We start from the raw sequence: 12,991 nt of genomic DNA, 5'->3' as shown, positions 1-12,991 counted from the left end.
ACTTAGATTACCTTGACATAATTTCAAACCCACGCTACCTACAAACAGTTTTCCCCCATTCACTGACGATCACAAGAGCACTGCAGAGTAGTTGTGCAGGCCCAGTCATTACATCCACTTACAGAGTATCAGTTTATTTTTTCTGCACTTTCCCAAAAACCATCTTGTGTCCCTTGTTGCCGTTTCATGTTTGAAGTATTAAAATCCAAGCTGTCTGCCTAGATCAGAACTCCTCTTCTGCATTTTGACAGCGAGACTGTTTGAGCAGGGTCAGGCGTGCCATCACCTCGGACACCGGTAGTTCTCCGTGGACTTTGTTGTCCCTTGTGCGCACATTGACACTGTTAGTCATCTTCTCCTTCTCTCCAACCACTGCCAAGACACAAGACAACAACAACTTTACACGGGCCAAGTTTCACCACACACTCCCACTTTGCATGCAGAATTTGTCAACTGTTGGTGGTTAACCAGCTTGGAGGTCTGTTTGGCTTCTAATCAATCAATTAAGAATGTTTATTTTGATGACTTTGACAGATTTTCGCTTATTCTCTTCCTTCACTACATCCAAAAATCTTCTGTGACACACCTCTTTTCTCCTTCCTGTTAGCTCCATATTCAAACACCCTTTGATAATGTATCCACTATCCCTCCTCTGAGAATGTCCAAATCATCTTAACCTTCAATCTTTAACTTTCTTTCCAAACCGTTCAATTTGAGCTGTTCCTTTGTTGTACACTTCTAATCTTGTCCATCCTGGTCACTCCCACTTGAAATCTTGACTCTACTGCCTCCAGCTTAGCTTCCCATCTTTTTTTTTTTTTTTGGGCCACCATCTCCAAACCACACAAAATGGCAGCTCTCACTAACATCTTGTAAATATATCCTTCCACAAATCACCCCTGACCCTCGACTCCCTCAACTCTGCCAGCACTTTCTTCTTCACTTGTATTATGTATTGTCCATTGCTTTGAATAGTTGACCCCAGATATTTAAACACATCCCCCTTCACTACCTCTACTTTCCTTGCATCTTTACTGTTACAAAGGTCAAACTCCTGCCTGACCTCATTTGATAAAATGTCCATCACCAATAACAACAAGAAGGGCCTCAGAGCTGATCCCTGATGTAATCCCACACTAAATCTTAAACACATCTGTCCTACTCCTACTGCACATCTCACCAAGGTCTCACTGTGCTCATACATGCCCTGCACCTCCCTCACATAAGTCTCTAGCACTTGAACAGTAAAGTTTCAGGCATTTTATTTGAATTCTTATCCATTAAGCAGGATCTGATCATCACAAATTCATTCTGAAGCAAGACTATGACCTCAGGCATTCTGACAAAGAACCACTTTCCCTGACCAGAAGAACAATGAGTCCTGCAGCAGATGGCCTGGCCCCCACAGGGCTCAGAACCAACATTAGTGATTCAGTTTGGGAAAACATGAAGAGACAGAAGACACTGACATAGCCTAAATCCAAAGAACTGTGGAGAATTTAATTTACTTTGTACCGTGTTAAACTATGGACACATCGTTTTCACTCACTACAAATGTACAAGCATCCTCATTTACCCGTTATAGACCACACCTTTGTGCAGTTTGTTACTTAATGATCTAACTTGGGGGTTTTATTTTTCCTCACCAAGAATGAAGTTATACTGTGCCAGCTGAGCATTGCGGATTTTCTTGTTTAGAAGGCAGCTGGAGTCCAGATCAGCATCTGCCATAAAACCAGCTTCTGTAAACTGCTTACACACCTGACATGTAGAAATTGTATTTGTTAATGTTCAGTACATTTCAAGAACTTTCCATACTTATTGTCATTAACTACTGCATTACAAGAAAGAAATAATCAGAGACTAAGGCCACAATGGGGAAGTTATACCTTCTTTGCGTAATCCTCACAGGATGGGTTGACAGGCACTAACATCACCTGACGTGGAGAGAGCCACAGAGGCCTGGTGGAGGGTGAAACATGGGTATTACAACTTTCACATAGTGAACGATAGAAACATGACATGATCTGTTTCCTCAACAAAAAGGAGCTAAAATCATGATCTGAGGAGGTAAAAATCATGCCATAGTTGGAGCTGTTAGTAACAATACAGGTAGAATTTTATAGTAAGCCAAGATGCCTACAATAATTATAAAGACCAAAACTTATTTCTAAATAAAAGAAAGACCAAAGCAGTGGGTCATAATAGCACTGTATGTTAGTAGTTTTAGTAGGCCCATTGTGCTTATTGCCATCTCTATTTTGAACTCTAGTAAAATAGCTTTGCATAACTAAAATTGGGCTTCATGAGAACCCCTTTAGATAATCATTTGCCTGAAATAAGCAGTTTTAGCTCCTTTGCCTGTTTTTTAGACAGCTCTCTCCAGATTGGCCCAATCTCACAAATAGCTGGTTTGAACATCAGGTAGGTGGGGCTTCTGGTCTTACAGCCAGATGTGTGCCTGGGATCACCACAGGACAACTGAATGCTTGAAGACTGAACTGCTGGCTCACCAGGACTGCCATTTAAAATTTTAACCTTGTTTAATATGAGCATCCACTATTGTGACAGAAAGTACCAAAAATAATGGGTGTTGAATACAAAAGTAACCAGAAAAACAACACATTACCATTTCCCTGCATAGTTCTCTGTCAGAATGGCAATCATCCTTTCCACTGAGCCTAAAATGGCACGATGGATAATGACTGGTCTGGATTTGTCATCCCCATCTTTTCTGTAATTGTAGCAAAAGAAACAAAAATAAAAACACTTATGTTAAATATGGTTGAATAAAAACATTTTGATGTATTGTTATATACACACTGACTTAGCAGCTCAAACTGGTTTTAATGTCAAGCACTCTTTTATTATTAACCCTGCAATCATTCTCATACCTTCCCATTGTCTTTCCAGAGACAATACTTTTCTGACACAGACGTCTATACAACTATAAACACCATTTATCCATGCACTGCCTGCTGTCTATTGCTGCACAGCACGTGTATAATTTCCCCCATGGTCCGTGTATTAATTGAAGTTCCCTGTGAGTCTATAGCCTGCCACCTGCACAATGAGTTCAGATTTGCATAGAGCAGCACAGGCTGAGACATCTTATCCAGGAGGGGCTTAATGCGTAATCCTTGGCGCTGTAAAGCACACAGACTCAGCAGTGTGTCAATATTTTTATTAGGTGACTCACCCCACAAAGGTCAGATTGAAGCGGATGGGCAGCTGGAAGTCCAGCTGAATGGTTGCACACTGGTGGTAACGTCCAATAGCATCTTTGATCTTAATGTCAATCTGCAATAACACAGAAAGAATTATACTTCTTTCCAGACCACAGAAGGACATTCAAACTGAGCCAGTGTTTGGAAGGAGTTTAAAAAAAATGAAATAAAAAGATTCATTCAGAACCTTGGGTCCATAAAAAGCACCGTCACCAGGGTTCAGTCTCCATGGCTCTCCAAACTCATTCAGGCTGTTTTCCAATTGCTGTCAAGTATGAGGTAGAGGTTAGCATGTACTTTAAACAATACAAGGCAATTACTGTAAATCACGCCAAGTAGAACTACAGTAAAGTCCATACTTGGGTATAGAGTTCAGTTTTAATTGGTACTCTTATGCAATTTATAGCTGGACACTCGAAGGAATCAAGCCAAGAAAATGAGTAATGTCTTTTTTTGACAACACACCACCCACAGACAATCATGAAACTTCACAGATTTGACACTACTACAGCATAATTACATGGCAGGAGACCGATACTATCATCCAGAGTAGTTCTGTGTCAACATGAGCTTTTATTTGCTTAAATCTCTGCTATCCCTTTAGATTTATAATTCAGTAGTTGGATTTCCTTTTTTCACACGATTAACTACTTAAACTGTGACTCATGACACAGTTTACCTTCTCAGCTTGATTCCACACAGCAATGTCACCCAAATACTTGTCTGGGCGAGTGGAGAGGTGAAGCTGGAATGAGAATCCAAATACATCGTAAACACAGCGGAGGAAGTCCAGACAGCCCTTCATCTCTGACTTGATCTGTTTGAAAAAAATATATATATATACACACACATATGACTCAGCATTTAGGAAATGACTCATAATAAGCAGGTACGTGTTTTTAAAAGATGTTTTTCACATCTTGTTAGAAGCAAAAAACATCCCACAGAAATGTTAAAAACTACTGATGTTGTGACCTGATCCATTGTGCAGAAAATGTGAGCGTCATCTTGCTGGAAACGGCGCACTCTGGTCAGCCCGGTTAGTGCTCCTGACAACTCGTTTCTGTGTAGGACCCCAAAATCTGCCAGCCTCAGCGGAAGCTCTCGCCATGAGCGAGGCCTGTGGCTGAACATCAGACTGCAGGAAAACCAAATTAAATTACTTATATGTATGAAGTAGTGTGCGCGATTTTGATATACAAATTGAGAAGGAAAAAAAAACAAACAAAAAAAACAAAACAAAACAAAAACCAGTATTTCTTTCCTGAGAGCTCTACATTTACCAGTGCCCGGGGCAGTTCATTGGCTTCAGAGCAAATATGTCATCTTCCACAGAGAAGGAGAACATATTTTCGCTGTAGTGCTGCCAGTGGCCAGATGTCTCCCACAGTTTGCTGTTATAAATGTTGGGGGAGGCTACTTCCTGAAAGCCTCTTCTCCAGTACTCATCCTAGAAAAACAACAAACCACATTGGCTAAACACACCATTTAGGCTGCACAGGTACTCAACTGAATCATGACTTCTGGCATGCAACCTTAAGCTGCAACAATGGAAATCACATTGTGTGGGCTGTATTTATCCATTTGTTGCCATTAAGCAAAACATTTAACAGGCTGTTGAGCTGTTTAGCAGCCAACAGTACAAAGACACTAACTGAAAGAATTTCTGTGAATGTGCAAAACTGTGAATACCAAAAAGGAAGTTGCTGAAAAAGAAAATGCTTGCTCACTCAGCTTTCCTAGTATTATTTACCAGAAAATGGAGAATTTCAAAACCTGGAAATAAATGAGTGCATGTACTGAAATACTCATGACACTTCAGTCAAAGTCAGCACTTGTTGTCTATAAATAGGAGCTGGGTTCCCTGCAAAGTAACTTCTGACTATTAAATGTTTTGGTGAGATCTTGGAAAGGGAAATGCATAGCATGCTGGTATAATTTTCTCTGCAGTTTTAACAGATACAAGTGATGTGATAATGATCTTACACCCTGTCTGTGCAATGTATGAGTTTGTCTTGGCATGGCTTGGTTTGGGGGTGTGTGCTACGAAAGTCTTCAAGATGTTAGCATGTCTTTCCAAATACACCACAGAGACAAGTTCCTGTAGAGTCAGTGAACTTGTCTGAGCAGTTGAAGTTATGCTGAAATCTGAAGACTGAACTTTAAAGACCTTTTGAGAACTTCCAAATGTAGAGAATCTGCAGCTTCACAAGTACTATGAATTTTCCTACGTTGACAACATGTGCAGAGAGGACTGGATACAGCTATTATCTTCAACTAAATGTACAACCCCAATTCCAAAATGTTGGGAAGCTGTGTAAAATTTAAACAAAACCCAACTATCTGTATGGTAGTACAATGTAGAAACTGAGAAAACGTACCACTTTCAAAAAAAAAAAAATGTCTCATTTTGAATTTGATGGTATCAACATGCCTCAGTCCCTTGCATACAGAAAAGTCTCCAGACTAACAGACTCAATCTTCTGATATTATGCGCTGCAGATTAGATACTCAAAGTCTTTGCAATTTGTTGTTGGAGAAAATCCATTTTGAAATTGTTTACTTCTGAGGAACTCTGTTGCTCCAAGATTCTCTTACTGTTGTCAGTTAACTAGTTGCAAAATATTCACCCAGCTCTTTTTTTTTGACCACTTTGTTTTCCCACCTTTTGACACTTGTTGCTTAAATTTAAATTGAGCAAATATTTTTCATGAAATAGTAAGGAGGTCTCAATTTAACAATTGGATATGTCGTCGATGATATATTGTGAATACAATACGGGCTTGCAAAAGACTGTATTCTATTTTTATTTGCATTTCACACAGCTTCCCAAAATGTTCAGAATTTAAGAGTTTATGTACCATTCAGTTTGACCTATATTTAGGTAAAAGGGCCTTCATAAGGACCAGGCCACATTTCAGATTATGCACAGGGGTCAGGGTCCAACCAAAGTTTTCTGAAGCTCTGAGGTATTGATGAACAAAGCTTTTCACTTGGTGTTACTGTTAGAGAATTGTGGATAAATATGATTGTCAATGTGCAAGATGATTAGATCGTTAACAGGACGATTAGATCTTTAGCATGAATGCTGACTTCTGTTTCCTACACAGACACACATACACATATCACCGATCACATCACATGCTCATAGACACACACATCAGATGTTCTCTTTTGCAGACACATGACACATGTTCACATGTGAGTGTTTTATCCGTTGCATGATTAATGAGATGTTTGTGTGACCACAGAGTTAATAAAAGGCTGCAGGGGAGGCTGGCTCTTTGGAGTTGTCTGGGACCAGGTGAGGAGCTTGCAGCTCCAAGACCCTGGTCCAATCTGCTCCCCTTGCAAGTTAAAATGGATCGAGCTCTGTCTTGCTTTGTTCATGGGAATAAGTCTCTAAACCAGTGGGGCCTGCGAAGTGCAGACCTAACAGTTACGCTACTTATTTTTGAGCTTCTGTGATTGGAAAAGTCACAGCGAGTGGTCTGCAAGCCATTGAGAAGGCAATCACGATTGCTACTCTGAAAATGCAAAACACAGTCGTCATGGACTGTAAAATGATTGTAAGGGTTTCTGTGGTTCAGTAAAGTCCTTCCAACCAAAACTTTACTGAGACAAACGATCCTAAAAGTCGACTCAGTGTAATATGAAAACAATGTATATATGAATACTCTGGATCTGAGGCATACAATTATACACAAACAGTAATGATCCAAGCATTGACCTTAAACACTGCTTCACATCTACTGAGCTTGTAATACTGATATTCAGTTAATATTATCTGAATGTTCCTATAACATTTTCTCAAAATGATAAAGATATTGGAGATAAAAATAAGCATTTAGCTGTATCTCCTACCCTGATGAATTCTGTCAGTGTGTGGTAGATGTAAGCTCCCCGTGGCATGAAGAAACAACTGCCTGGGCTGAGATCATGGAAGAAGAAGAGCTCTTGGTCCTGTGAAGCAGACAATTATAAAAATGATTTCATATCATCATTATCTGCAGGTACAGCCAGGAATAAACTCCATGCACAGCAGACCATCTGTCAGTGAATGACTGCCCACAACCTAACAAGAGAACAGAATAAACTTTTATCAAAAAGACTTAAGACACAATTTAATCACTATGGTAAGCACTGTTAAATCCAATTGAATAAATATTGTATTAATGACAATAAACTTTGCACCTTCCTTTGAAAAGAGGCTGTGAGATTTCAGTTTCTTGGCACTTACTTCTAGAAAGACCCCAATTACAGACCAATTTGAAATTCAAATCATGCAAGGGATTAAAGGAATGGTTTCTTATGAAAAAACACACACAGATACACACCCTCATCTCTATGTGTGCCAAAACATATTTGAAGAGTTTTGTTAAATCAACACATTAAGACCAGCTACTGCATTACAAGAATAGACTGTAGTAAGAGATTTAAAATGTACTGGGTCCATGCTGAACTATAAAAATTAAAAAAGAAAAGGGGGGGGGGGTGTCAAATTAGAAAAATACCACTGAACACCGTCTTTAAACACAACATGTCACTTTTGCCGCCTCCCTCCAACTGGCTTTGACAGCCTTATAGCTTGTGTTTAATATGGAAACTGCGTTGTAATAAGTGCTGATTGAGGTGTTGCCGTCTGTGTCTCCCATGCTGGGTAACCAGCTGGGGCGCTCTGATGACTCACTCACACTTGTTCTGAATGTGCCAATGTGAGGAAACACAGTGCCCTCAGCTGGTACATAGCAGCAACAGGCGATCTGGTTTTCAAGTGAGAAACCTCACATTCGATCAGTCTTGTATGGCACTGAAAATATAGAGAAGCTGAGAAATCGGTTTGGCAATGAGTTCTGCTTGCTGGATTACATAACAAGAGAACTCCTCTTCAACCTCTCAAATAAATGCATTTCATTTCCCATTTCTTGTGTGCATGTTCACAGTTAATGCTTGTAGTGTTGGTCCAGGTTTGTTTCAGTGTTTTGACACGTCTATAGAACCACCGAAACAAACTAGTGAAGAAAAACTTCTACAAAAACCTGAAAGTGGATCTGTTTGCCATCACATTACATAATTACAAATTAAATTGCACTTAGTACTGGGTTTAGGATTTGGTTTTAGGCCTGAGTAAACTAGGCATGCTAAAACACTACTGCCTACAATGACTCACTTTTCCAATCTTGCGATGGTCTCTGTTCTTGGCCTCCTCCTGAAAACGTTCCCATTCCTTCAACATCTTTGAGTCTGGGAAGGATATCCCATAGAGCCTCTGCAGAGTCTCCATGTCAGAGCGTCCCTCCCAGTAGGTGGAAGAGTTCTGATGACAGAATTAAAAATGCTTTTTGACTCAGTTTGTTAGGTGCTTAAGCCTATGACAACATTTTGAAAAATCCCTACAGTTTGCATACAAGTAATCCCTCCAAATCTTTGGTGTCAGACAGGATTTTTTCCTACTTTACACCTAAATGGTGCATTCCATATTCCCAGTTGGAATTTGATTCTAAAGCGCCCTCTCAAGTCCAATTTCCTACTCAGAAAGTCAGAGCAGACTCAGCAGCCCAGAGCTATCAAGCCAAGATGGCAGGACTGACCATAAAGGGTAGTAAAACTTAATCTATACCGTCACTGTTATTTATTTGCGACTTACCCAGAGCATTGATCGGGTTCCATCTACGAATGTGCAGCAGCATTGTGCTGCATTGCTCTACCTTACTAAGAACCAAAACAAATCTTGATTTTCCTCGCTTTTTTCTGGAATCCGCTAACAAGTTCTGACATCCCAGTTCCAAGGTATCTGGAACACAGCACCAGTGTGATGCTGTAGAGGGTGTATTCTTGCTATAGTCATCTTGGGCATAAAGATTTTGCTGTTAAAACCTTCTGTTCTTTACAAAACTGTGAATTAGATGAAAACAGGCTTGAAGGGAAAGGCTTGGTTGATCTCAGACAATCTCAGATCTTATTTTTAACTGTGAAGCATGCAAAGATCTCTACTAGAGTCCAAGAACAAAAATATGGATTTGGAAATACCTTGTAGATCTTCATGGCCTTGATCTTGCCTGTATGTCTGACATGTGGACCTCTGCACAGGTCAATCAAGGGTCCACATCTATCAAAGAATTGTGACTTACAACAGTTAGCATTACAAGAAAATAAAACTTTAAAAATAATAACAGTAACACAGTGGACATTTCAAAAACACAGCAGTTCAAGTTAAAAATAAACATCTTACCTATAGACTGTAGTAGTTGGGGTGGTGACTTTCTCATTGAGAATGCGGCATTTAAATTTGTTGTACTGGAAGATGGAAACGGTTGGGGTTAGTAAGATATACAAGTCTAAGCAGAAGCAGAAGACACCAGTCTTACCTCTTTCACTCACCTTAAACATTTTTAGTAGTGTCTCCTTGCTGACTTCAAGTCTCTCAAAGGGCTGTTTTTCCTTCACCACAGTTTTACATAAAGCTTCCAGGTCCCCAAACTCCATGCTGGACACACCCCTGGAAACAGCAAACATATTAAAAAGGACTCTAGGGAAAGGGACAGCCAACTGGCACAGTAATCTGGATGACATGTGGGTCAAAATCAAAACCCAAGAAGTAGAAACCATCACAGCTCACATCAAGTCAGTAGATGGGAAAATTAAGTTCATCTGGGAAGATACAAAGGACTCCTCGATGTGCACATTGAGGAGAATGCATTGAGGAGTGCAGCATTGATGTTTACCAGAAACCCACCTCTGGAACATAAACTTTGAGTAATCAGGACCCTGCAACACCAGACAACAACATTGTCATCCATTATGTAGCAGGTTTATCAGACAGGCTCATGAGAATCTTCTCCAAGCACAACATCCCAGTGTACTTCAGACACAGCCACACACTCAGACAAAAACAGGTTCATCCCAAGGACAAAACACCCCAACACATACTAAACAACATAGTGTATATGCTGTGCAGTGCAGCAAGGAGTGCTCAGACCTCTACATTGGAGAAACCAAACAGCCACTCTATAAACCCATGGCACAACAAGAAGAGCCACCTCAACAGGACAAGACTCAGCTGTACATCTGCATCTGAAGGATAAAGATCACTCCTTTGAGGATGCCAATGTTTTCATTTTGGACAAAGACAGATTGTGTAAAAGAGGAGTGAAAGAAGCCATCTATGTCCACTGTGAACAACCATCCTTGAACAGAGGGGGTGGCTTATGACACCAACCGTCTGCAACCTATAATCCAGTTTTGAGATCCCTTCCCAGACGCCCACTCACATCTTGTGTCAATTGATCTCAATAAGTCACATAATAGGGTGAGGCAAGGTCTCGCAGTGGTTTCACCTGCAACCTCTGCTGATAATGACCCACACCTTGGCTCATGTGATTAGCCACATGATCAATACTCGGCCAACAATCCTCTTAAGGGACAACTCCCAATAGTGCTTAAAATCTGGAACTCTCCACCAACTGGTCTTAGAACTGAAGCAGCTTCTCAGGTGAGAGGTGAAACATTTTCAAGAAACTCAAAGAAGTCTAGCCGCTTTTCATTTCAAGCTCCTTAGATTAAGGGACTCAAGGTTAGTCAAGTCTGACATGAGGATGCTGTGGACCACCAGTCTATAATAAAAATCTCAAATGCATACACATGAATAATGATGATTATTGGCATGATTAATGCCAAAATGCCATACCAGAACATTCAAACTCAAATACAAAAAAAAATAAAAAAATAAAAAAAAAGTATGGAAATATTGAGCTATTAATGGCAATACTTGCTCACTTTTGTCCATCCAGGAACATGTCGTAGTAGAAACCGTTTTCTATGGGAGGTCCATAACATAAACAACCCCCATAAAAGCGCTCCATTGCCTCCCCCAGGATGTGAGCACTGGAATGCCAATACACCTAGGGATTAAATAACAAAAAAAAAAAAAGTAGTTACAGTAACTCAGTGTATGTTTATGGATGCCCTCATAAGTTTGTTTTGTACAATATTGAAAATATTTAAGAATAAAATTCATTGAATGATCTCAGAAACTGATTTGCAGTGCATTTATGTTGTGTCCCACCAAATTCTGTATTTACAAACAATATTAAAAAATTATTGACAACTTGAGCTTCTGGTTTAAGAGTACTCACAGCCTGAGCGTCCTCATTGTCAAAGCGCAAGATCTCAAGTGAGCAGTCCTGCTCAAGAGGCCTATCCAGATCCCACAGTTCCCCATTTACCCGAGAAATCACAGCATTGTCAGCAAGACCCTGGCTGAAAGACAAATGCAAATCTGTGTCAGCGGTTTCTCTCGTTATGATAAAGCATGAGAATTAAGAATATTTGCAGAAAAAAAAACATAAAGAACACAGAGGCAACATTCTCTGTTGTTATTATTAGTAAATACCCACATTAAGTAACACAATTATTAGCTGATTATTAGTCATGAAATCAGTGGTACTAACCTGATATTACAGGCCAGCTGATATGGAGTAGTGACCCAAGCTTTGCCCTCCACCTTTCTCCCATCTGGGAGCTCCACTGTAATGGGCTTACTGTCTGCAGCTTTTTTTGACTGCAGGGCATCGCTCTCTCTCTTTAGTTCCTCATAAAGACTGAGACGCTCTGCAATGTATTCAGGCCAGGGACTCAGCTGAAGCAGATAAAAAATAAAATAAAAACAATCGAAGTCAAGAAATTGTCCACACTTTGGTATCAGCGTTTGGATGAACAGGATAACTTGCAGGTCCTGTGATCAGCACCTCTTTCATGCCTCCATCTCCTTGCACCTTGTCGTGTTTCTTCTCTTTCTTGTTCCCATCACCTGTTTTTGTACTCACAGTTGCCACCTGTTAATCAGAAAAGAGTGTGCTTCTTCAAACCTGCAATGTCCTCTTATCACGATTTCTGCCAAGCCACATTATCAGCCTATTCACCGCTTAAAGAGTGCAAACACATGGGCTTGACTAGGGTTGCTATTTCTGGAAATGGGGTAGCATAGCTTGCCAATTCACGGGACAGAGGCCCGCTACTCATAACGATATAGGACTACTACGGCTCACAGCTTACTCATATTACAAAAAAACCGATTTAAACTACACCGGTCTGTATAATTACCTTGTTATTGTCAGCTCGGTTGTTTGTCTGCGGAGGTTTGCTGGTAATTTTCTGCGGAGCTTTGTCACACTTGGCTCCTTGTTGCCTCTTGCCCCGCGCCTCCTCCAGCTCCAACTCCGCCTGAAGACCCCGCCGGAGGTGCAGCAGCCGATACCTGAGCTTCTCATTCTCCGTCCGCAGGTTCTCCAGCTCCGGAGAGACCACCGCGAGACCGGCGGCGTCTAGACCTTGACCCAGTCCATCCCGGAGCGTGGATATTTCCCTGGTGAGGAGCAAAATTTGCTCCTCCTGAGCGGCCAAACGTGCAGCCAAGCACTCCGCCATCTTTAAATGACCACCAATGACAGCTGACTTCCGCTGAGCTTTTATAGAAAATAAAAGCCTCGACTCCAAATTGTGGTAAAAGGACAAACCAAAAAAATTATCTATCTCTAACCAAATTAGATTTGATATAGAGTTTTACATGTTTTACATTAATACTAGGTTTAAAAAAAGGATTTATTCCGTTTTAAGCAGATCTTTTAACTGATCTCCTCGAGAAGTGAGTAATGTTTTTGTGGGTGTTACAATCCTAATTTCCTAGTATACTAAACCGCTATCAAAAACGACTTTTTCATAGAAAGCCATCGCTCCCTTGACTTGCAGTAACGGAGTATCAACAC

At 40.5% G+C, this 12,991-nt stretch overlaps 1 protein-coding gene across 1 annotated transcript; it reads right to left on the bottom strand.

The window, feature by feature from the left end:
* Window positions 1-179: 179 nt before the first annotated feature.
* On the bottom strand, window positions 180-12,678 carry tars3 (threonyl-tRNA synthetase 3). The gene is made up of 19 exons (XM_005913013.3): window positions 12,330-12,678; window positions 11,975-12,061; window positions 11,678-11,865; window positions 11,363-11,486; window positions 11,004-11,128; window positions 9,609-9,726; window positions 9,460-9,524; window positions 9,258-9,336; window positions 8,398-8,544; window positions 7,092-7,190; window positions 4,511-4,677; window positions 4,203-4,365; window positions 3,907-4,044; window positions 3,415-3,492; window positions 3,200-3,300; window positions 2,630-2,734; window positions 1,890-1,962; window positions 1,647-1,761; window positions 180-372 (listed from the first exon to the last, which is right to left on the bottom strand). The coding sequence occupies exons 1-19, from the start codon at window positions 12,651-12,653 to the stop codon at window positions 224-226; spliced, it is 2,445 nt and encodes an 814-aa protein (XP_005913075.1). The 5' UTR covers window positions 12,654-12,678; the 3' UTR covers window positions 180-223.
* Between the last annotated feature and the right edge of the window lie 313 nt (window positions 12,679-12,991).

Source organism: Haplochromis burtoni, unplaced genomic scaffold, assembly GCF_018398535.1.
Source record: "Haplochromis burtoni strain Fernald_Lab_line unplaced genomic scaffold, NCSU_Asbu1 Contig_2, whole genome shotgun sequence".
NCBI classification, from domain to species: Eukaryota; Metazoa; Chordata; class Actinopteri; order Cichliformes; family Cichlidae; genus Haplochromis; species Haplochromis burtoni.
The sequence above is the reverse complement of the archived record's forward strand: the minus strand, read 5'-3'. Positions and strand labels throughout refer to the sequence as shown.

Excerpts from the sequence above, each read along its gene's own strand:
- tars3 (XM_005913013.3), bottom strand. The coding sequence starts at position 12,653 with ATGGCGGAGTGCTTGGCTGCACGTTTGGCCGCTCAGGAGGAGCAAATT. Across the intron at positions 3,301-3,414 it reads GTGCTTTTTATGGACCCAAG|ATTGACATTAAGATCAAAGA; the intron begins GTTCTGAATGAA and ends GTGTTATTGCAG. Across the intron at positions 1,762-1,889 it reads GTGAGGATTACGCAAAGAAG|GTGTGTAAGCAGTTTACAGA; the intron begins GTATAACTTCCC and ends TCTACATGTCAG.